Source organism: Neltuma alba, unplaced genomic scaffold (assembly GCF_004799145.2).
Source record: "Neltuma alba isolate B1F8T4 unplaced genomic scaffold, ASM479914v2 tig00006103_pilon, whole genome shotgun sequence".
Lineage (NCBI taxonomy): Eukaryota > Viridiplantae > Streptophyta > Magnoliopsida > Fabales > Fabaceae > Neltuma > Neltuma alba.
The window spans coordinates 208,596-229,913 of NW_021634350.1; the positions used below are offsets into that span (position 1 = coordinate 208,596).

Consider the following 21,318-nt stretch of genomic DNA (forward strand, 5'->3'; position numbering starts at 1 on the left):
TTTGTTTGTTATGCTACTAAGTAATGGAAACACGCAAGAAAAGTTCTACTACTTCTTATAAAGGGACACACTAAGAACCATGCAAGTTGAAGCAACAAGTCAAGGCTGCAAACTACACAAACCATGAGAGGCTATTTACTCATCATCATTGAACCAGAAACCCAGAAAAAAGCCTGCAATTATTTCATCCTCTCAGATTTACTCATGTTCTAACAGACTTTTATCCTTTTTATCATTTAAGGAGCATTTTTCAGAACCCATTCCACCAAGGTAGCGATGCCGAATCCTGTCGCCATTGCCTTCTTCTCACTCGCCACTGGACCAGCCATGTCAATATGCAGCCATTGAACCTTTTCATCAACAAACTGCAAAAGCACAGAATTATTATTATACTTCAGAAACATCAAGCATGCCTGTACAGGAGAAGAACAAAAAGAAAACACCATATTCTTCTGTTAACTGAGATTAGTTGTATGTTGCATGCCGCTATTAAACTCTATTAAAAACTTTCTAGATATATCATTCATCATGAGATTTCATTCTATATATAACTTCCTCAGGTGTTCTTAATCTTCTATTTATTTTTATGGAACTAAAACCAATCTACTCACTTTTCTTCGTTGGCACCTCTAACGTCCTTTGCATGTCCACATACCTTCCCCCCCCCCCCCCCAAAAGGCAGGGTATTCCGTGGAATGCCAATCCATTAGTATTATTCAACTGTCATGTACAATACCAACTACTGTCTTGTTCCAATTCTTCAATCTCGGTTTGTCGGTAGAGAATCATGAAGTGTAAGAAATGGGTACAGCATTTGGATGCATTTTCTTTCAAAAAGACATGAGCGGAAATAATTAAGTTTGAGGAGTTAAATGATTAGAGAATGTGCCTGTTTCAAGAAGAGAGCCGCATTTATAGCACCACCCTGTCGACCACCAGTGTTTACCATATCAGCTACTCCTGATTTCATGAATTCCCAGTAACTTTCCTCCATTGGCATCCTCCATAATTTTTCTCCACTCACTTCCGCAGCTTCAAGTATTTCTTTTGCCAGTTCATCACTGGGTGTAAACACACCTATAAAAAATGGTAGAGTTGACAGTCAGTAACAGGTGATATTCGTCAATATGAATAAATCACTATTAAAGTTCAGCAGATAATGAAATCGTCAAGTGTCACTGGTGGGAAAGCCACCACAATGTGGTCATTTTAATAGCTATATGGCTTTCAAGTCCTGCCTCTCACAAAATTAGCTTTTCTCTCACCCAATATGTGAAAAAAAAAAAGTTCCATTGCCGCCTAAATAGCTAGTGTTTTTCTCTTTTTTTCGTCATCTAAGAACACGTGGGTATACGGTTCTTAAAACTGATATCAGAACACTATGGAATTCATAATATCACTAGCTGATTTCATGGTTACCTGCAATTGAGGGTCCAAGTGCAACTACGCAGGCTCCGGTCAAGGTTGCCAGATCAACTATCTAGAAACAGTTCATCATCCTGTTAGCACAGTTCTAAAACCAAAACATACATCGAACAAGTTTAGATCTATAAGAATTGAACTTGAATTTCCCACATGCACTAAGAAAATTGCATAAACAAAGTTTAATTCAATCAGACTAACTAGAATGGTCTCAATATTCTCTTCTGCTACTATTTTAAGAAATGGATGATGAAACATGCCAAACATACAAAAGACATATTAATCGTCAAAGAAAGCAGATCTGATATGATTTCAGTAAATATTGGAGATGCATATGCATAGTTGTATAGATGTACCTTTTCAACACCTTGGTTGCAAGCATATACCAGAGCATCTGCTAGGGTGAGCCTCCCCTCTGCATCTGTGTTGTTAACCTATACAAAGAGGTTAAGCCAATGACACATACTCTACATGATTTCATACACTGATACTTAATGAGTAAACAAATTCAAGCATTTCATTCCTATTATTAACCTTCCAAAAGCTGGAAACTGAAATTCCATGATATTCAGAAGTACACCAGATATGTATTTGTACTAGATATTGCTAGCACAGGTTTGCAGCAATGATACACTGAAAACATTCTCAAAAGTTTCTAGAAAAATGCATGCAATATCTTGGGTCATAATTTGGCAGGGGGAGAGGGAGAAAAGCTTAAATATCTATGTGTCAGCTCAAGCTAATAATACAGTATATGGAAATTACATTCATCAAGGAATATCTCATAAAATCCATAAGTTGAGCTGCACAAATATCTCAAGTCCATTCACTAGGAAATGTCATTAAAAAAAACTAGATAACCTCAAAACTCCAAATCAAAGAGTCTTCGTCTTGAAATGATCTAGGGCAACCTTTTTTTCAAATGCAAAGAAATGATACATTCATCCAAATAAAAACAGTTAAAGAAAAGCTTGTTCTAGTTGCTTTAAATAATTTTGCAATAAGAAAAATATACAATACTAACCCTACCTAATAAAAAAGCGAACAGAATTAAGCCTTACTCAAAATGATAAGACCTTAATCAAGATCCAAATCTTTTTTATTCCATACTTTATGCAGTAAGTTAGATGATATATAAATAAGCATGAACCAAATAAATCCTCACCTCTATAGTCTTTCCATTTGAAGCCGTGACAATGTCTCCGGGCCTCATGCCAGTGCCACTTATCATATTCTCACAAGCAGCAACTATAAAATGAACCTGCACAAGCAAGCGTGCAAACAATCACATAGTATGGATACATTAGATCACCAATGAAAATTTGAGAACTGAGACAACCTTTCTGCAACATTTGTCCCCAAAGGGTAAGCAAAGAAAAAAGATTCAAAAAAGAAGACTACACATTAATCAATCAATTCGCAAGATACGCTGCATGAGAAAAGTCAAGGATAATGAAATAAACAACTGACCTCGACCCCAAGAGGTTTGATTTGACCCAGCGCTTTCGCTGCACCTAAAACTGCAGCTGAACCACCCATATCAAATTTCATGGTTTCAACTGCACAGCCTGGTCCTGTCTTGATGTTGTAGCCACCACTAATAATTTGCACATAAAATAACAAAAGATGATAAGAAGGAAAAAGAAGAAAATGTAAGAATTCACACTTAAACAACAAAAGAAAACATGTATGTAAAATCCCATGAAGTAGTTATTTATACGTAAAAACCCAAGAAGTAATGAAACCTCAGCTTTAAAACCATGAATAACAAACAAGGGCGTATTTCATTGCAAAATCATCACTTGATTATTAAGTTCTAGCTAAAACAGAGAGAGGCTTGGCTTAAAAACATTTAATTACCTGTCAAAGGTCAAACCTTTTCCAACTAAAGCCAACTTGACTTTGACAGTTCCGCTAGGAGGTTTATAACAAAGATGGATGAAATGAGGAGGATTTGCGGATGCTGCTGCTACACCAAGATATGACCCCATTTTCAACTCCTTGCATTGCTCTTCACTCAAAATTTTAGCAGTAAAAACATCACCATACATAATAGCAATCTTAGATGCCTCTTCTGCCAATACCGCTGCGGTGGACAAATAATCAAGGATCAGTCAACTATGGGAATAATTCATTTGTCAAGACTGAAAACTAAATAAGCATATGAGTATCATGAAATGAGTCTCCGCTTAATGTGTCAAGGAAATGGAACTATAAAATTGATCACCCGCCTGACCGTAACAATAAGGTATGAGGACTATATTTTTGACAAGCAAAGAATTTCCTATGAACCTGGTGTGAGCACATTAGCTGGAGAGTTTACAAGCTCCCTTCCGAAAATAATTGCAGTAGAAACATCTTCTGCATACTTAAGTTTCTTCTCCACTTGAGGCCCTGTTCCCAAACCAACAATGTCCACAGATCTCAGGGTTGGTTTCTTTGACTCTGACTTGTATCTGGTATCCTCAAATATCCCCAGTATAGTCCCTAACACAGTTCAACCGGCATGTCATGTTTAACACAACCACAGCTCGCACGACTATAGATAACTAGACAACACTATAAAGAACATACCAGATGCTATTGCAGATGCAGAATTAAGCTTTGATTCAGCAGAAAGCCCTTCAGAAGAGGCAAGAACAATGGCAGCATTGGTTGCCTGAGCAGACTTTACAGCAGCTGCAACAGCCTCGCCAAAGCTTTTAAAAGATGATGTCGTTGAAGCAGACTTTCCAAGCCCAATCAAACCAACCCTCTTGGATCCAAGCCCTGATATTCTAAGTATAATCGATTGGCCTACTTTGCCAGTGAAATCCTCTTCAGAAGAAGCCTCGGCTAATAGACCTCCCAACTTTGAGTCAAGCTTCTTTAGAATCGGATTCCCATATTTCAAGTTCCCATCTTTCTCTATGTCTTTCTCCGTAACACCCACTGCAAGTATGTCCCCTTTCCACTCTGTTACGTCAACCTCCTTTGCAGCAAAAGAGATCTTCCAGAATTTTTCACAAGCAGAAAATAGACAAATCAACATTAAAGCGATAAACTCAAGGAGAAACAGTCTCAGGTAAACAATGGGTATTTATATCTCGATTAACTAACGATTGATCAAATAAACTAGAATCAACCATGAATTCTAGGCAGATACATCAAACTCAGGATTGATTCAAAACAAAAAACGAAACTGTACTGAGAGAAAAAGAGAGCGAGAGAGAGAGATTCAATGGACCTTGGGGATTTCGATGTTAGCCGGCTGAGTAAGGCCAAGAGTGGCCCGAGCGAGAGTGTGAGCCATTAGCTTCTGCGTTGCTGGGCGCAGAGGGGCAGCAGAAATTGAAATGCGCGAAGCAGAAGCCGACCTCAGTGTGGCAGTGACGAGAAACAAAGACGACGACTTGGAAGAAGAAACACGCGATGTAGCGATCAAGGATGCTACTCTGGCAGTCATTTCTTGGTTTGCGAGCCTTTTTTATCTATTTATAATTATAACTACGACGACTTCGGAATTTTTCCCTGTAAACTTGCAATGTCTTTAACAAAACCGGACCGTAATTTTTTTTCCGAGCAGCGTAAATATAAATCTCGCTGAGAAATTCGGATAGCATGTTAGGTTTTCCCCTGATTCTACAAAATCTCAAGGAGCGAAACTGAAAAGCACCCAGTGCGAGAATATAAACTTATTTAGAATGATTTATAAGTGATTTACTTGATACCAGATAAATACATGTGATATGTTTTATTCCGGAATAAGCCAATCCAAACAATCACTAATCCTCCTTTGGAAAACTTAACTCCATTGTGTCAGAGATTCTTATCAAGATTCACCGAAACTCAGGTCTTCTGCCCTTGCGATGCTGGATCTTATGTCAATGCTCTGTAACTTTTTTAAACCAATTGGAAGAAACAAAATCTATGGTACTGGAAAAATCTCTAGGCAATGGTAATAAACAATTTTTTTGGGCTAATATTATATTTAAAAGGTGTTTGGATAGAATTAAAACCGTGATTTTAAAAGTACTTTTACAGTATACAAAGTAAATAAATATATGGAGGAGGTTATCTTGTTTTCCGGTGGAGGCTTTCAAACACCGTCTTAGTCTTTGAAATTTAATCATAATTTAACACCTTTATTTTGCTGGTAAAAAAAAAATTCTTTATTTCACTACTCATGCATTTATCATGCTCCTAGCTAAATGTTTAAAAAAATTATAAAAAGGCTTTTATGTTAGTTGGGGACCCATTTAAAATGATTTATAAGTAATTTTTAATTATGATTTATGAAATATAAGATAAGTCTGTAAGAAGAGTTTTATCTCAATTTATATAAAACGTGCTTATAAAATACTTATAAATGTAATTTAAAAAAGCTCTGAGTCATAGGTCTTAATACACAAATAGATGTTATTTGTCATAAATAGAGTTGTTTTTCCTAAAATATCTTTACTAATCAAGTGTATTGACTAGAACTACCGTTACTAAAAAGATCACCTTAGAAAAAAAAATGCATAAATATAAGAGACAAAATAAATTAAGATCTTATATTTAGAATGAAAATAAAAATCAAATAAAATTTTATATTAAGTATTAGTAATTCATTAGATTTTGTAAGCTTTTCGTATGAATAAGATGAACATGATAAAACCTTTTAAATTTTAAATTGGCCAAAACACAGACATATTGGCAAGCTATAATCAGGTGCAGCGTCGCATAACGCTGTGAGGCTGTAGCAAATTCCAGTTTAGCGAGCTATCGACTTCCCCGGCCTGTGACGGCGCAAAGAGCGGAGGAAGAAGAAGAAGTTGATTGCACAGAAATGGTTGCAACGAACGTGAAGGGGGAGACGCTGTCTCTGATGGACAAACGGGCTGCGATGGAGGCGGAGATGAACGCAATCATCGAGCGCCTCAATCAACCTGGCGGTCCGGGGCTTTCCGGCAATCTTGTTGATTCTGAGGTTTTCTTTTGGTTCCGACTATATAATTTCTCTTTTGCGCATCCATTTGGTATCCGACGGCTGATTATTGCAATTCGGTATATATTGCTTTCAGTTTAAAGTATTTTTAGCGTGCAAGCGTTTTAAATAGTTTGTTAAATTTCTAGGGATTTCCTCGGACGGATATTGATATTGCAGGTGTCCGAGCCGAGCGACGTCGTCTTGCCGGTATGAATCCCATTCTCAGTATTTGTTTTGATGAATAATTGCATAAACATGTGGGACTTCAAAACAAATTGAAGGGCTGGCTACGTCGAGTGACCATTGCGCCTAATGTTGGTCGCATGATTTTGCAACAAAATGTCTTGATGTAATTAAAAAAAAAAAAGGCTTTAAGGTAGTTGCTACATTAGCGTTGGTTTTGCTTCATTGTCCTGCCATTTTTCTCCCTCATTTCCCTTTTCCTTCTCTATGCAGAGCTGCGTAATGATCACAAGGAGATAAGTGAGAAAATAAATCAAAATATTGAAATTTTGCATGCAGCAAGACTTGGAAGTAAATCGTCACCCTTCAAAGTTTCAGGTACCCTTCCGCCAAGTTATGAATGGTGTTATATCACTTGTTTAGTGGTAACTTTGGCTTCTCGTTGATGTTACCTGCTGGAACTTCGTTAAGATAATATACTTTGCGCCCCACTCATCTACAAGTAAGATTGGATTGTTTTTTTCACTGTAGCCTTAGGATGCTTTTCACTTTTGTGAGTGAAGATGTCGGTCAGAGGATGAGAAAGATATATAAGATGGCTTTTCTTCACTGATAAGAAAGATGTTATATATATATATATATATATATATATATCACCTTTTCTTCTATGACTAAAAATGACTGTTGTTTGATTTAACTCATTCATCACCATTGTTAGGTTATGGCCTGCATGTTTGTGCGTCTGTGTTTTGATAAACAACTTGTGGTGCCCTTATTCCATAAGAGGCACGAGAAAGAAATTTTTTATGGAAGGTCTCTTGTGTGTCTGTCTTTAGAACCTCCATGGACCAAAGCTTTAAAAATCCATTGACGAAAGCTTCCAAGCTTGCTGGTCAATTTTGCTACCTTAAAGGTACCCAAAAGTTGATTTCAGAGTTCCCATGCAATGTCTCGACACTAGCAAAGATTTGTAGTTAAATAAGCTTTTGGAAAAATTACGATGTTTTAACTTGTGAAATTCTCTATGTTATCTTTCTTCCCTTTTTGGGTCTTAAGTTTGACCTAAAATTACTCTATAGATAAAAATAATTAATGGCAAATATTAAATCATGTTATATGTTTGCCTTTCTGCAAGGTAATGAAGATGGACTTAATACTCAGACCTCATCAGCTGTTGATGCTGGTTCGTCATTGCAAAATGTTCTTCTAAGGCATTCTCCCACTTCCATGGATGTGGATGTGGTTGTTAGCATACCATTTGCAATGGTTGATGAGATATCTGATTCGTCACCGGCTGCTGAGGATGGATTACAACTTGGGGATCAAATTTTGAAATTTGGCAGCGTGGAAGCTGGAGATAATCTGCTCCAAAGGCTAGCTTCTGAGTCACAGTCAAATATGGATCGTCCAATACCTGTTGTTATCATGAGGCAAGGTGCTATGATCAATTTAACTGTCACACCCAGAACTTGGCCAGGCAGAGGTCTATTGGGGTATGTCTGCGATACCTATAATTTTTTATTTTATGACTCGTATTATTTTAGCACCATCCGCGTTTTTATTTTGAGAGAATAGGTATAAACAACTAATATAACTTTTGCTTTCACACACTTTCCCATGTTCAAATAATATGGTCAAACGGATCCATTGTTTTACATTGACGTCTTTTCAAAAAAGTACTATTTTACTATTGACGTGCTTGAAAAAATTGCTGTGGTGATAAGTCTGTCCTTTCGTTTTTTCTTTTTACTCCTTGTGCTTCTAGAGGATACCTTATGCTTTGATTTCTACTTTTATTATTTCAGCTCAAACTATTTCGTTTTCAATAAAAAAATGCCCATCCTGTTTTGATTCTCCTTGTTTGGGTAAGCTCCTGTTATACATAAAGCAGTCTATTTTTACTGTGTAAACTCTCTTCCGGGAAAAAAACATTGCTAGATACCTATATTAGGATTCACCATTCTGTTTAACTGAATCTAATAGGCTGTGCCCTTGCTGATAGTTAGCTTAGAAATTTTTCCCTGTTCTTGCTCTTAGAAAGCTACGCCAGTAGGCATGCTTCAATTGTGGATTACCTTGTCTAGGCCACTGTATGCTCCTCCTGCTCTAAGTTTTCTATAATAAGTTGAATGCCATTTTTAGCATCAAAACTATCGTAGTACAAGTTATTGGTTGTGGCCATTAATTAAAATTAATGGGCTAAACTTTTGATTATAGCCAACAAAGAGAAGAAAATATTCCTTTAGCATGAATGATGATTAGTTTGAGTTACTGCTACTGCCAATAACATGCTCATATTTATTGCGAGGCTTCCTCTGTGTTGAATGCATGCAGATGTCATTTTCGGATCTTGTAGCTGCAATGGTTTATTGATCTCATGGTGTGACAGTTGGAAGAATTTTGCCTTGCCGGTATCCTTCGTCCCGTGTCTTGGTCCAGGCCTATAGTGCTTTATTTCATATTGGAATGTTTGTTTTTGTGTACTCAAAGCCATGACCTTTGATTGTGTGGCTGTCGGGATTCCAGATTTTCTATTCATATTTCAGTATAATATAAACGCATTTTGAGCTGTGCTTGTGGAAATATAGATTAATGTTCTTTATTTCCTGAAACTTTTTTTTTTCCTTTTTTTCTTTTTCATGCGATGGGAATGGACAATAGCCTAAAGGAATGTGACTTAACAGAAAAAAGAATTGAATATATGTATGTAAGTATAAAATTAAGAGTCTTGTAATCTAATTTACTCCTTCAGTCTTTAATATAAGATCTAATCGAAGAGTTGATGATGCCCTTATGTGTAAAACCTGTTTTACATATTTATCAATTTTTTTAAATTAAATCTATTAATATTCTTTTCAACAATAGTAACTTGAAGAGGGAGGGAAGAAATTAAAAAATATGTTTAGAGTGTTTTAAAAAACATATCATATTAACTAATTTAATTAATATTTTTAATTTATTCAAATTAATTAATTAAATTTTATAGGATGAGTAACATGTATTGATCTTCTAAGTCAATTTTTGAGGGGCCAATTTTATAGCTTTTCGAAAGACTGAATATCCAGGTCAACAGACCCGCCCTTCTGTAAGTCGCTTCAGGGTTCCTATCCTTTTTCAGGGGGAATCGTATTGAAGGACGAAATTTATAAATTAATTATTAAGAAGGCCTAAGAAGGTCTTCAACTTCATTATGATTAGTTATCATTCACACAATAGAAATTTATAATTTAAAATATATTTAACATTTTTCCATTCAAACAACACAAGTTCATAAAGAGAACAATTAATATTTATCATTAGATCCTTAAAAAAAAATATGAATTCGGTTCTTAAACAATTCTTTCCTTTTTGGCTGCCCCATGCTTAAGAGTTTTCTCTTTTCCCCGGGGGGGGGGGGAGTGAAAATCAAGGAGAGGACGCGTGCCAGGGTGAGAATAGAATAGTGGCCAAGCAAGAGGCTAATTGTTGGCGATCCAGAGACAAAAATGGTGCAAGCTTGTGTATGAACGAGGAGTACTCTTCGAGAGACAAGAAAACATAAACCCCCACTGTTTTTATCATTGTCATCTCTTTCTCTAGCTGTCCAACACACTTAAAGGCGTTGATAGGCAATCGCCACGCCCCACCTCTAAACCACTGACCTTGTACCGCACTCTTAACTCATTCAAATCAATCACTAATATTATCACACCTATTCTTCCAATATTATCATTTTTTTTAACACAAGGATGCTGGTTAAACCATGCAAAAAGAAAAGCTAGTTAGGATAAGAGTTAACACCACTTGACTCGACCTTGTTTGAAATTATGATTAGAGTCTTCAGCAGCAACTTTTTAATCGTAATTTTTGATGTATGAGATAAGTATGTGGAAAAAAATTTATCTCCATTTAGAAAAACATGCTTATGATAAGCATCTCTTATATGCAAGATGCAATTGAGAATTTTTGCACTTATTCTCCTTTTTTGGTGAAACACTTGTGTTAAAGAAGGTGTAACTGAGCATTTCACTCAATCCCTGCGGCCGCGGGTTTGGAAGAAAGCTTTAATAACTGGTTTTAACTGTACAGGAAATAATAGTACACCAGTTTAAAAGGCTGCCTGAAGAAGCTTCACACAACATTACAGACGCAGGGTTGAGTATCATTCACTTGAGCTTTAGGAAAAATCTACAATCTAAGAATCCATCATCATAATCAAGTTCAGGGAGAACATGAAATTTATACACAAATTCCCCACCATCATTACTTAATCTAATAAAAGGCTAGTATTAAATGAGTGGGCACTGGCCAGTATGTCACTGCTGATTTAACCTGGAGGGCTCTTATCAGCCAAGACAGTGAAACCATCATTCCGAGGAGAAACTCAAATCATCAATGGCGATGGAAAGATCTGATTCTATTACATTGTCACTCTCCTTTTTTTCATGAGCATTGTTCATGATTCCATTATTCTCTTCCTTCCCTTCTGCTGCAGCTATACACTCACTGAATCTGAAGCAGCTGATGAGATGGTCATTTGTTAACCCAACTACCTGCATGAAGGAGTACACAACAGTGGGCCCCACACCCCGGAATCCTCTTCTCACCAGGTCTTTGCTGATTACATCCGCTTTAGGAGTTTTTACAGGAACCTGCCGGGGATATCTGAATCTGCTAGCTATAGGCTTGTGGTTCACAAAACTCCATATATACTTGTCAAATGACCCAAACTCATCAACAACCTGCCATGAGTAAAACCTGCAAAAAGTTAGGTAAAGACACAATAATAGCCACAATGCAATAATAGCAGTTCAATTAAAGAGAAAAGGAAAAAAAGAAAGCATTGTAGGGATTGATGGTTGAAAAAGTATCATGACTGATAGAGGGTCACACCAGCAAAGCAAGCTGGCAGGATAAAGAATCCGAATAATTAGGTTACATATCACTCTTGTAAACTAGATTACTATAGGCTCAGGATGTACGAAGGATTATAGTATAGTTTGTCCCATATGGGTCATGCAAATTTAAAAAGGATCAGGTCCACCATTGCGATTACCTTTATTGCCTAACCTACCAGATTAAATGATAACTGGACGCCAATTTAAGTCATTCATTTGATCATTAGCCAAAAAAGTTTCATTTATTTGATCATGCTGAGAATTAAAAACACCCTAAGCGACTACAGCTATGCAAGTAAAAGCAACAACAGCACTTTTATACCGATGATCAATACAGAGAATAAAGCAAGAAATACGGCAACCAAACTTAAAAAGGCATTAATATAGAACACTAGGGTAACAACTTATTTATATTCGTACTCTGCATAAAGGAAGTATGATTTGCTACCTATCAGCTGCTAAAGTCTCAATATTACATTGGGATTGCATTCAAATATCAGCTTAAGGAATTACAACGAAATACCACAAACCTATATCTTGAGGTTCTCTTAGTTTCCAACGGTTATGGAAAAATGAAATAATTGCCAACCAACCCAAGAGTTACACTTATCCTTTGCAAATCAAGAGAAAATAATAATCTACCTTTAATATTTGACGTGCATTCTCGATTATAGCACGCAATTTAAGTTCTGAAAGAAGGGAACTTGCAGTAGTTCCTGGCGCAATCATCTTCTTTTCATTCAATTTAGAGACAGCTACCGGATCAAAGTCTGCAAATACTTCCCTGAAAAAAAATTCTTATTAGCAAAAATAAGAAGGGCAAAGAAAAGATATAATCCTACGGCTGAGGCTAAAAAGTTCTTATGGCAGCCACTTCATATTTGAGGCTAGAAGTAAATGGAAGCAATATTGAACCTCAAGCGAGGCAATACAATACCTAAAAATGTGCCTTTTATTCAGAATGACTGGCCAAGTGAGTTCAGATAGAGCACTTGATAGTACAAGAAGTTCAAATAGTTTCCTACATAAGGTAAATAGTGTCAAGCAAAATATCTAACAAGGTATATTAATAACATAATCAAAATTGTGTTTAACATACTTGTCATCATGCACTGGAAGTCCCCATTCTTCATCATGGAAGGCGGCATAACACGGTTCTGATTTCAATTTTCAACAGCTGAACTTAGTCAGCAAACAACTTTTGAAAGCTAGTCAAGTTCAAGAGCAAAAAATCAAAATATATCGAAGAATTTTCTAGTAAATGTGTGGCGATGGCATTCAGCTGGCTCACATACAACAGCTGTACGTCCATCAGCATATCATGTCTGTGCCTTTTATTTAAAATTCCCAAGTTTCTCTTCAAAGGGAAAATCATCAACTGAAATCTATGGAGAAGGTGCAAGAATATTTAATGTGACTGTTTTGAAACACATAAATCCAACCGGAGGCATGTTCTTAATTTAATGCATAATCTCTTCAAGAACTGAAACTTATCTCCAAGTTATTTGAGAATCACAATATCAGCTCTCATACATGTAAAATTCTTGACTAAAGCAAAATGTGTACTCTCATTCATGAGTCATTCTTAAAATTTAACCAAACCACAAACCGAGATATTCACTAAACAATGAAAAGTAAAGCTGATCCATTCATTAAAACGTGGCCCTGGTTTCCTCCATCATCAGAAAGAAATGCCACCTCAAGAACCTAGCAATAGTCAAAGAAGATTACTGACCAGTATTAGGAGTGACCCAGGCACACCTTTTCTTCGGTTGTGAACCATCAGGTAGAGATTCCAAAGAACCATCGGAAGAAACACTTCTTGGCTTTGACACAAATGACTTCCTTCGAGTGACTAGGCTATTAGACCGAGTCAATCTGCCTGTAGATGCTCTACTGTGGAATGAATCCGTAGAGGCATCGGATGAGCATGAAGCATTCAGAGACAAATTAGAATGCAATAGCTGTTCATGCCTGCGGAGTACTGAAGGAGCACTGATAGAATGTGACTTAGGAGTGGAAGTTACGTTTGAAGACTGATAGGAGTTTTTCTCTTTAGCTGATGCAACCTCGTCCCTCAATTTCTCTACCTTCCGCTGTAGCTTTGAAGTGGGTTTTCTTGAACTCAATGACCCTGTCTTGTTTCCAGTTGGTCCAAGCACAGGCCTTACCTCCGAATCAGCAACATTCGTTGACCTCAATCTGGGAGCTCCCGACATTTGTAGTTTCAGAACTCTCCAAAACTGGCAATCACCCTAAGTATTCCAACACCAGTCACCCCAAAGTGAGAGCTTGAAATTTCAATGCTCCATTAGGTGACAGTGAAATTCAATATAACCTTCACCCTTCATCTAGTTAAACGCTTAAAGAGAGCAGAAATGATAAAAACCAGAGTCACTAGCAAATTTTAGCCAACACACAGTGTGCAGTGACTTGGCACCCACCTCTCTAAGAACAGATCTCAGATTTCTACCTCCAAAGTGAGATAATTGTAGTCAAGGATGCTTGGGGGCATCACTCAAAATCCTCAAATCACACAAATATACAGTGAAAGCCATAAAAAAAAACTTGAAATTTAGAAGCAACCAAACACCCGACCCCATTCCCCTCATACCCCAATTTAACGTAAGAAAAAACCCCAGAAAACTTGAAGCCAATAGAATTAATCAACATGACATCATCAAAGTCAGTAAGATGTGTTCACCTTTTGACCAAAGCTAGGGTTCAAATGGATCGAATAGAGGGATACATTCCATATTCATGTAAATTTCAACTGAACTCCAGAAAGCCTTGAAACTCCAAAACCATTCTTCATTGCTGAAAACGAGAGAGCTTTCCAACCTTAAAGAGGAAATGCAGGCGTTCAAACTGAGGCCCTCAATTTTTCAGTTGCCCCACATGGAAAAAGGGCTGACACATTCCTTGCTTTGGAGTTCCCATGCTAAGTTCCCAGAGAAAACAGCACAGAAAGTTTTCAGGAAAATGCGAGGAAAAGGGTCATCCTTTACCAGCGTGACATAACAGAAGCGTTGGAGAGAGTTGGGTTTGATGATCTAACAACATAGGTTGAAATCCAACAAGAGCATTTGGGGGAGATGGAGTGAGAGAATGAAAGAGCGAAAAAGCCAAGGAAGCGAATGAGCGTAAAGACAGAAGAGTGAAAAGATTGGGTTTAACCCGGAAATCTGGTTCTTCCTGGAGTAATTACCGGCAGAGCCGGTGCCTTGGATTTGCCTCACTCCGGGAAAAAAAATAAAAATTCAACTTTTCCCCAGACTCGACTTTCTTTAAAAAAAAAAATGATTTTAATAAAAAATTTTAAAATATAATCTTAAATACACAACTTTTGTATCAATTATATATATATATGTTATTATTACGAAAAAAACACAGTTATTATATTTAATTGTAAAAACTAGTTCAAATTCAGATGATTGAACTCAGACGCGCACACGATAAAAAAAGTTCTTTTACTAATTAAGTATTCTTTCTGGATAAGTTTTCCTTTCTTTTATTCTTTATTTTTTTCCGCTTAAGTTTCATTTTAAAATCATTAACATTTATCTGTTAAGGCCCCATTTGGCCCCCCAAAAAAAAAGACAAATAAACTACATCAATAATTTTATTAGAATTGACTTAATAATTGATTATTAATTATATGTTATGTTATACTCTTCTTGTCCTAGGAGTGGAGGAATATAAAAAAATTAACCACGTCTTCATTGATAGTTATAGAAGATTCCTATAAAATTTTCAATTTACCTGTATTACTTTTTCGTATAAAGCTATTCCCCTCACCTAACATGAACACGGGCTACACAGCTATATCAAATAATTAATTTTGATTAAATAATTGTAATTTATCCTAAAAAAAGCAATATGATTAAATTTAAACATGATTTAAAAATCTTGATTAGGAAAATTTTCCACTATCATTGACTATAAATATATCTATCTTCGTTATTAACAGCGCATCTCATCGCTTTCAATGTGTTTAATTGGAGACTTGGAGGGGCACAAAGAAGATAAGGCAAAGGAGAGAAAAAAAAAAATTATTCAATGTTTATCATTTTTTTATAGAAATTGTTGTTGTTTTATTTAATTACATTACTTAGATTACTTGATTATTTTTTCACTAATGAACCGTGAATCGTTCACTGTTTTATATTTAAAATCCTTTTTTTTTTGGGGGAAAAAGGTTGTTAATTTTTTTTTTTGGGACACCGCTTCAGGTTCGGGGGCAGTGGCGGATGAACACGAGCAGAGTCAAATCGAAGTGTCAATTCTTAAAATCTCAATCACTTCTTTTGTTTGATAAGCTCATTAAGAATACTATAAATAAGTATTTAATTTAATAATTACAAGTTTACCTTGATTATTGTCACGAAACAGTAATAAATTGATTAATCAATTGTACAAAGTACAAACACGTGCCTAAATGGGTGAAAATACCCAGTAAGCAACACATATACACACAGATTTCGTATTAAACTTCTCTGAAAATTTGTATTAATTTTAAGACTAAATCACACAGCCCTCATAATAAGATTTACATAATACGTATACAATCTGCTTAACTCTTAAAATTTGATTAAGGAGCGTAACGCAAAATATTAGTGGTTGGTTCCCATCTAATCCCATTTGGTTTTTCTTCTTGTTCGCTTTTCTACTATTTTGACATTTTAGCCTATCCTCTTTGGGAACATCGCTACTACGAATAATAGAGAAATCATAACCATAATTTTCCACCATAAAAAAATAATAATAACAACAACAGACACTTCACACATAAGAGTTGATCTATTTCCAAATGGAACTAAAAAGAGTTGACCTCGTGTCTTACACATTTATGAATCAAAACCCACATCTCATAATGAAGAATAAGACCCATTTTTCCACTTTTTAAATGCACTACCTATATTCATTTTCTGAATGTAAAAACATCAGAAACAGCAGGTATCAGTCGTGTGTTTATTAAATAAAAACTAGTTTTGAAAGTGACGCTTCAACAAGTCTGGTTTATCCAACTCCCCAGGAAAAAAAAAAAAAACTACCTAAACAGATGTTCATACATTAAATAACAAAGTTTGAGGACGACAAGCCATTGACCAAAAACATATAATTGAAAAAAAGGCTGATTTTCATAGCCCCCAAATTATCCATTCTGTGGTTCCTAAATAAATATTTTTTAGGAAATAACAAACTAGTTGTACATCTGGTTTTATGAAATATGAAATAAAAAACACATATTTACCCAGGAACCCCATCCCCATTCAGATCCATCTTGTTCAGCTCTGCACTCAAAAGAAGAGCGAAAGAAACACAAAGAAGAAGAAAGCATACCAGAATATTTGCGGATACATGGGCCTTTGAGGATATATGATATGATATGCTATTTCTCACCCTCCATTGGAATCGAAGGGTACCAATCAACTCTATATTCATTCCTACTACTACTGATCCGTTTCAAACAGGTTAAAGGGGGTAAAACCAAACATGCAGTACCTGTTGCTTTGCTAAGAGGCTACATGGAGGATAAGGGGAAAAGGAAAACGGAAAGGGAAAGGGAAAGGAAAATGGGGTTGGAGGAGAAATATACGAAACCTATCAATCAACTTATAGCGATACATCCGCCCGCTACCTGAATGATGTATTCAGCAAGGCTTAATTTCACCCATGCTTAAAAGAGTTCGAGCCGACTCAATTGCTTTCTCACCCCCGAGGTCGGAAGCATCTTCAGTTAATTCTTCTTCAGAGTCCTCCGACCACTGAGCAGAATTTTCTTGGTTTTGCAGTGAATCAGTACTCTTGAGGTCCAAGTTGTTTGACGAAGCAGGGGCAATAGTAGCCACAAGAGGAGCACTTGGTGGGCCTTGTCGTTTCCTGGGCACAGGCTGGTCATGGTTATGTGCTCCTTTATATGTAATGATGACAGCAGTAGGATCATCTACTGCAGTCTCAATTTGCTTACGGACAGGACATCCAGCAGACGTGCATCTGTAGTAATTTCTGGAAATTTAAGAAGTTAGTAAAAGAAAGGTTTTGAAGCCCAATTTGAGAGAAAAGAAATAAACAGGGTGGGGATTTTGAAGGCAATGAAGCAAATAACAGAATAAAAGCATCTACTGCTTGAAGAAAACATCAGTTTCGATCATTGTTGCTTCAACACTTGATCCCATTTGGTATGAAGCATTGAAAATTATAGGCAAGGATGAGAATTGGGATTGTGAAAACCCATTAAACAAGTGTTTAATTTGAGAGATTGCTTACCACTTGGGATTGGAGAATACTACAAACCCATTAAAAGAGTGTTTAATGTAAGAGATTACATGCTACTTGGGATTGGAGAATACCGTGGTGGGATGATATTCTCCAATCCCATACATGGGTTTGCTCAATCCCAAGTAGCAAGCAATCACCAATAGTAAATGCTCTTTTAATGGGTTTTCACAATCTCAATTCCCATCCTCACCTCTTATTCTCAATATTTCATCCTAAACGGGATCTTAGTGTATTCCTTCTCTCATGACAACTAGGTGGTACTCCTTCTCTCATGACAACTAGGTAGAAGCTCCACTCAGCAAAGCAGAAAGGAATGGACCACACCACCACCAACAACACAACTTTGACTCCAGAAGATTAAAAATATTGTATCTCTCCCTGTGTTAAAAGGGATCATCCTCCCATTATTCCGACTACAGGATCCAAATAATCATTGAAAAGGTGGAAAACGTAACCTAAGCATGCAGAAAAGCTTATAAAAATAATTGATTTTTGGCAGCCAGGTTCCTTTGTTTAATATAAGGCCATATATGTTCCACACTCCAAACTTCTTAAACTTGCTGATGCCTAACACAGCTGCACAGTGAAAACGCATCTACAAGCCACAAGAATGATGCCACAGCAGCATGGAGACTTCCGGGGTTGCACTATTCATTGCCATACTCAATTCACAGCAGTGGTTGCAAATGACCTTGGTTCTTTGGCTTCCTTGCTCAATGACTGATTCTACAAGAGGACTTTCTAGCTTTCAACCCAAAAAAGACATGTGGACTTGGTTTGTCCAAGAATGTTCGGCTTGTCTTGGTGAATAATGTAGGGTTACTAGACAGGCATTAGAATGCTGAAAGGGTAATTCCAAAAAATTGTTTAATAACAAATCATAGCATAGGAGGTTTTTCAGCTATTTAGTAAACCTATGATTTGGAGCTTCTGCTTCTGGCATAATAGAGTGTAAATGAGAATACTTGCATCTTGATATTAAATTTGACACTCAAAATATCTGTGTCTTTATCGTCAATTGATGAATATAACTATGAGAGTTGTCGCCTAAGCAATCCCAAACAAGGAAATATAATACAGGTACTTTTAGCTTTAAAATAGATGAATATAACTATGAGAGCTGTCGCCTAAGCAATCCCAAACAAGGAAATATAATGCAGGTGCTTTTAGCTTTAAAATACTGGTTTAATGTTCCCAACCCACCTCCCCCAAAACATACACCAAAAGGAAACAAACTACCGAGAAATAAAAAATAATAATAAATACATTTTATAAGTCAGGGAAAGAGACAGGCCATTGGTTTGACATTCTCAAAGATACTTGCAGGTATGTTTATCATTCTTAAAACTACTTAAAATCATATAAATGCATCCTGCAACTGTTTATCTAATTTTATATTTCATATAAATAGTTATATTAAGCACCATTAGATTAGGTAAAATTAGTGATATCAAAGGTATGAAAACATGAAATATGTGAAAGAAGAAAATAAAGACAAAACAAAAAGGGAAGGCATAAAAATGTTGGCATGCACCTGGGATGGGAATTTCCTCTGACCATTTTCTGTCCATACTTGCGCCATCGGTATCCATCACCTGATATCCCAACATCCCCTGCTGCATGTACAACAAACTTAGATTTCTTTCCAGGTCCCACATGCGAGTCCAAGTTTGTTAAGTCACCATTCTTCACTCTGCTAATCAAATTAAAGAAGAACATCAGATCAAATGCTAATAAATCTTTCACGACAAGATTTGAAAAATAGCTTTTTACTTCTAAAGAAAAAACTTGCCTTCTTTTCAGCTCTGGTTCATCAACATGCTCCACCTTCAGAATAACTTTACCATTCTCACTAAGACCAGATGAATTTTGCCGTTTCTTATCAGCACTGCACGGTAAATGTTGTAGACTTTCTTTTGTAGAAGAGGTTGGATCTGCATCCTTAAGCCCTCCAATGGTCTGTTCCGGAAGATTGGCTTCTACTGTAGGTTCACGAGATGGCATGAACTTAATTTCCCCAGTGGTGTTAGTCTTCCGTAGTGGCTCATGGCTGTGTTGACCTTTATAAATGATCTCTATCATATGCCCTGACTGATCGCAAAATTCAATCTTCTTTGCACTACACCCTGAATGAGTACACCTGTAATAGCTTCGAAAACCAGTTGGACTCTTCACTTGCTTCTGACCATACTTGCGCCAGTTGTATCCGTCAGATGCAGATGCCCTTGCAACATTAACAGCAGAAAGAGCTTTACCACCAGAAGAATTTTTCTTGCCTGTTCCCGGCGTGTGCCCATTATTAGCATTCTGAGGAGATGGTATTTGTTCTGATACAGTTGAACTAGGAACAGATGATAAAGGTTGTGTAACAAAAGATGGTGATAGCACGGACAACGGAGTTGGATATACAGACACCGCAAGTCGATCTTCTGTCTGATTACAAGCTCCCTGAACTGTTTCTCTTACAATAATTTCCATCTTTGAAGGCCCATTTGGCTCCTGAGAGAGGATGTTAATTCATAAACTGGTCTATTTCAGAGCTCAAGAAACCAGATACAAGTAGGTTATATGGACGTGCCTTATAATGATGCAAACTGACTACAGATGCTTCCTTGGATAACGATGGACATGGATATCATCAACAAAGCAACCAAATGACTAATTTCTCATAAACTTCGGCTTCCCAAGTGTGACAATTTACAATGACTATAGAAAGTTACTTTCAGTGATAATAATTTTAATTTATCATCCGATATGTAAACCATTTCACCACACCGTGACCATCCACGGATAAAGTGATTTAGATGCCAATTTTAAAGTTCAAGACAGTGTAGTGTAGCTCGTAAACCACAGGAAGGAGAAGAGTTGACAACAAAGCCAAAATTAGATGATCACAGAGGTAATTGCTCTAACCTTACTTTCATCTCTGCCATCAATCCGCGTACTAGAGCTGGCTTGCAAATCTGTGGCACATCCCTCACATTTCACTATCTTTAAAAAATAAGACATGAAAGCACGACAAAAGGAAAGACTTTAAAGCGCCAGTTAAAAATGAAGCTTACCAGCACTCTTACTGGCCACCACCGTTTCAACCGAAGAGGGAGTAGCTAGGGTTTCTGAAGCAGATTCTTGCGGCTCTGCCTCCTCATCCGTAGGTTTACAATTCCGTAACTCGCTAGACGGTTCTTCACAGACTCGTTCCCGGTGCTTCTTCTCCTCATCATCGTCGTCGTCATCATCATGCTGCCCTTCATTTTTATCACGACCGTCTCGTTTATCCTCTGGTTGAGCAGGACGATCAAGGGTTCGAATTGGAGGCGGCCGGAGAGCGTGATGCTCAGGCATGGCCGCATAGGGGATGGTTCGGAAGAGAGAGGAAAGCCTTTTTATAGGGTCGGATGCATGACTCTGAAGCGGCATGGTTTTTGCTTGGAAGCAACGAGAGACTAAGGTTGGTCTCTGTGTTGTGGTGCTGTGGAACGTGACTCTCTCTAAGTCTCTTTGACTGCCATTGACTCTCACAGAGCTTGGTTGAATAGTTAAATGGAACCCCAAAGTAACGGTCATCGTCAATTTGGCCGTCAAGTTTAACGATTTGTTTCG

At 37.0% G+C, this 21,318-nt stretch overlaps 4 protein-coding genes across 7 annotated transcripts; 1 reads left to right on the forward strand and 3 right to left on the reverse strand.

Moving 5' to 3' along the window:
- Nucleotides 1-24: 24 nt before the first annotated feature.
- On the reverse strand, nucleotides 25-4,882 carry LOC114749589 (leucine aminopeptidase 1). Its single transcript, XM_028938105.1, has 10 exons — nucleotides 4,649-4,882; nucleotides 3,997-4,411; nucleotides 3,715-3,909; nucleotides 3,283-3,508; nucleotides 2,893-3,019; nucleotides 2,588-2,683; nucleotides 1,779-1,856; nucleotides 1,420-1,480; nucleotides 890-1,077; nucleotides 25-365 (listed from the first exon to the last, which is right to left on the reverse strand). The coding sequence occupies exons 1-10, from the start codon at nucleotides 4,865-4,867 to the stop codon at nucleotides 237-239; spliced, it is 1,734 nt and encodes a 577-aa protein (XP_028793938.1). The 5' UTR covers nucleotides 4,868-4,882; the 3' UTR covers nucleotides 25-236.
- A 1,226-nt stretch (nucleotides 4,883-6,108) lies between these two features.
- On the forward strand, nucleotides 6,109-9,161 carry LOC114749598 (26S proteasome non-ATPase regulatory subunit 9). The gene is made up of 5 exons (XM_028938117.1): nucleotides 6,109-6,373; nucleotides 6,520-6,580; nucleotides 6,830-6,934; nucleotides 7,692-8,049; nucleotides 8,891-9,161. The coding sequence occupies exons 1-5, from the start codon at nucleotides 6,233-6,235 to the stop codon at nucleotides 8,910-8,912; spliced, it is 687 nt and encodes a 228-aa protein (XP_028793950.1). The 5' UTR covers nucleotides 6,109-6,232; the 3' UTR covers nucleotides 8,913-9,161.
- Nucleotides 9,162-10,585: 1,424 nt separating this feature from the next.
- LOC114749593 (uncharacterized) lies at nucleotides 10,586-14,547 on the reverse strand. Its single transcript, XM_028938111.1, has 6 exons — nucleotides 14,138-14,547; nucleotides 13,169-13,688; nucleotides 12,533-12,590; nucleotides 12,371-12,454; nucleotides 12,076-12,217; nucleotides 10,586-11,277 (listed from the first exon to the last, which is right to left on the reverse strand). The coding sequence occupies exons 2-6, from the start codon at nucleotides 13,650-13,652 to the stop codon at nucleotides 10,903-10,905; spliced, it is 1,143 nt and encodes a 380-aa protein (XP_028793944.1). The 5' UTR covers nucleotides 13,653-13,688; nucleotides 14,138-14,547; the 3' UTR covers nucleotides 10,586-10,902.
- Nucleotides 14,548-16,379: 1,832 nt separating this feature from the next.
- Nucleotides 16,380-21,210, reverse strand: LOC114749590 (probable WRKY transcription factor 32). Of its 4 annotated transcripts, none has more exons than XM_028938108.1 (5): nucleotides 20,778-21,210; nucleotides 20,629-20,678; nucleotides 19,508-20,214; nucleotides 19,250-19,411; nucleotides 16,380-17,430 (listed from the first exon to the last, which is right to left on the reverse strand). In XM_028938108.1, exons 1-5 carry the CDS (start codon nucleotides 21,133-21,135, stop codon nucleotides 17,088-17,090), a joined length of 1,620 nt encoding a protein of 539 aa, XP_028793941.1. In that variant the 5' UTR covers nucleotides 21,136-21,210; the 3' UTR covers nucleotides 16,380-17,087. The 4 variants fall into 4 exon arrangements, with proteins under 4 accessions (XP_028793941.1, XP_028793940.1, XP_028793939.1 ...); XM_028938107.1 differs by having other exon boundaries at nucleotides 16,802-17,442; nucleotides 19,250-19,408; XM_028938106.1 differs by having other exon boundaries at nucleotides 16,802-17,442.
- Nucleotides 21,211-21,318: the final 108 nt, after the last annotated feature.

Excerpts from the sequence above, each read along its gene's own strand:
- LOC114749589 (XM_028938105.1), bottom strand. The coding sequence starts at position 4,867 with ATGACTGCCAGAGTAGCATCCTTGATCGCTACATCGCGTGTTTCTTCT. Across the intron at positions 1,481-1,778 it reads GCAACCAAGGTGTTGAAAAG|ATAGTTGATCTGGCAACCTT; the intron begins GTACATCTATAC and ends AACTGTTTCTAG. Across the intron at positions 1,078-1,419 it reads ACTTGGACCCTCAATTGCAG|GTGTGTTTACACCCAGTGAT; the intron begins GTAACCATGAAA and ends CATTTTTTATAG.
- LOC114749598 (XM_028938117.1), top strand. The coding sequence starts at position 6,233 with ATGGTTGCAACGAACGTGAAGGGGGAGACGCTGTCTCTGATGGACAAA. Across the intron at positions 6,374-6,519 it reads GCAATCTTGTTGATTCTGAG|GGATTTCCTCGGACGGATAT; the intron begins GTTTTCTTTTGG and ends TTAAATTTCTAG. Across the intron at positions 8,050-8,890 it reads CCAGGCAGAGGTCTATTGGG|ATGTCATTTTCGGATCTTGT; the intron begins GTATGTCTGCGA and ends GAATGCATGCAG.
- LOC114749593 (XM_028938111.1), bottom strand. The coding sequence starts at position 13,652 with ATGTCGGGAGCTCCCAGATTGAGGTCAACGAATGTTGCTGATTCGGAG. Across the intron at positions 12,455-12,532 it reads CTTCCAGTGCATGATGACAA|GAAACTATTTGAACTTCTTG; the intron begins GTATGTTAAACA and ends TACCTTATGTAG. Across the intron at positions 12,218-12,370 it reads AATAAAAGGCACATTTTTAG|GGAAGTATTTGCAGACTTTG; the intron begins GTATTGTATTGC and ends ATTTTTTTTCAG.
- LOC114749590 (XM_028938106.1), bottom strand. The coding sequence starts at position 21,135 with ATGCCGCTTCAGAGTCATGCATCCGACCCTATAAAAAGGCTTTCCTCT. Across the intron at positions 20,215-20,628 it reads ATGGCAGAGATGAAAGTAAG|GAGCCAAATGGGCCTTCAAA; the intron begins GTTAGAGCAATT and ends ATCCTCTCTCAG. Across the intron at positions 17,443-19,249 it reads AGAGGAAATTCCCATCCCAG|AAATTACTACAGATGCACGT; the intron begins GTGCATGCCAAC and ends TTAAATTTCCAG.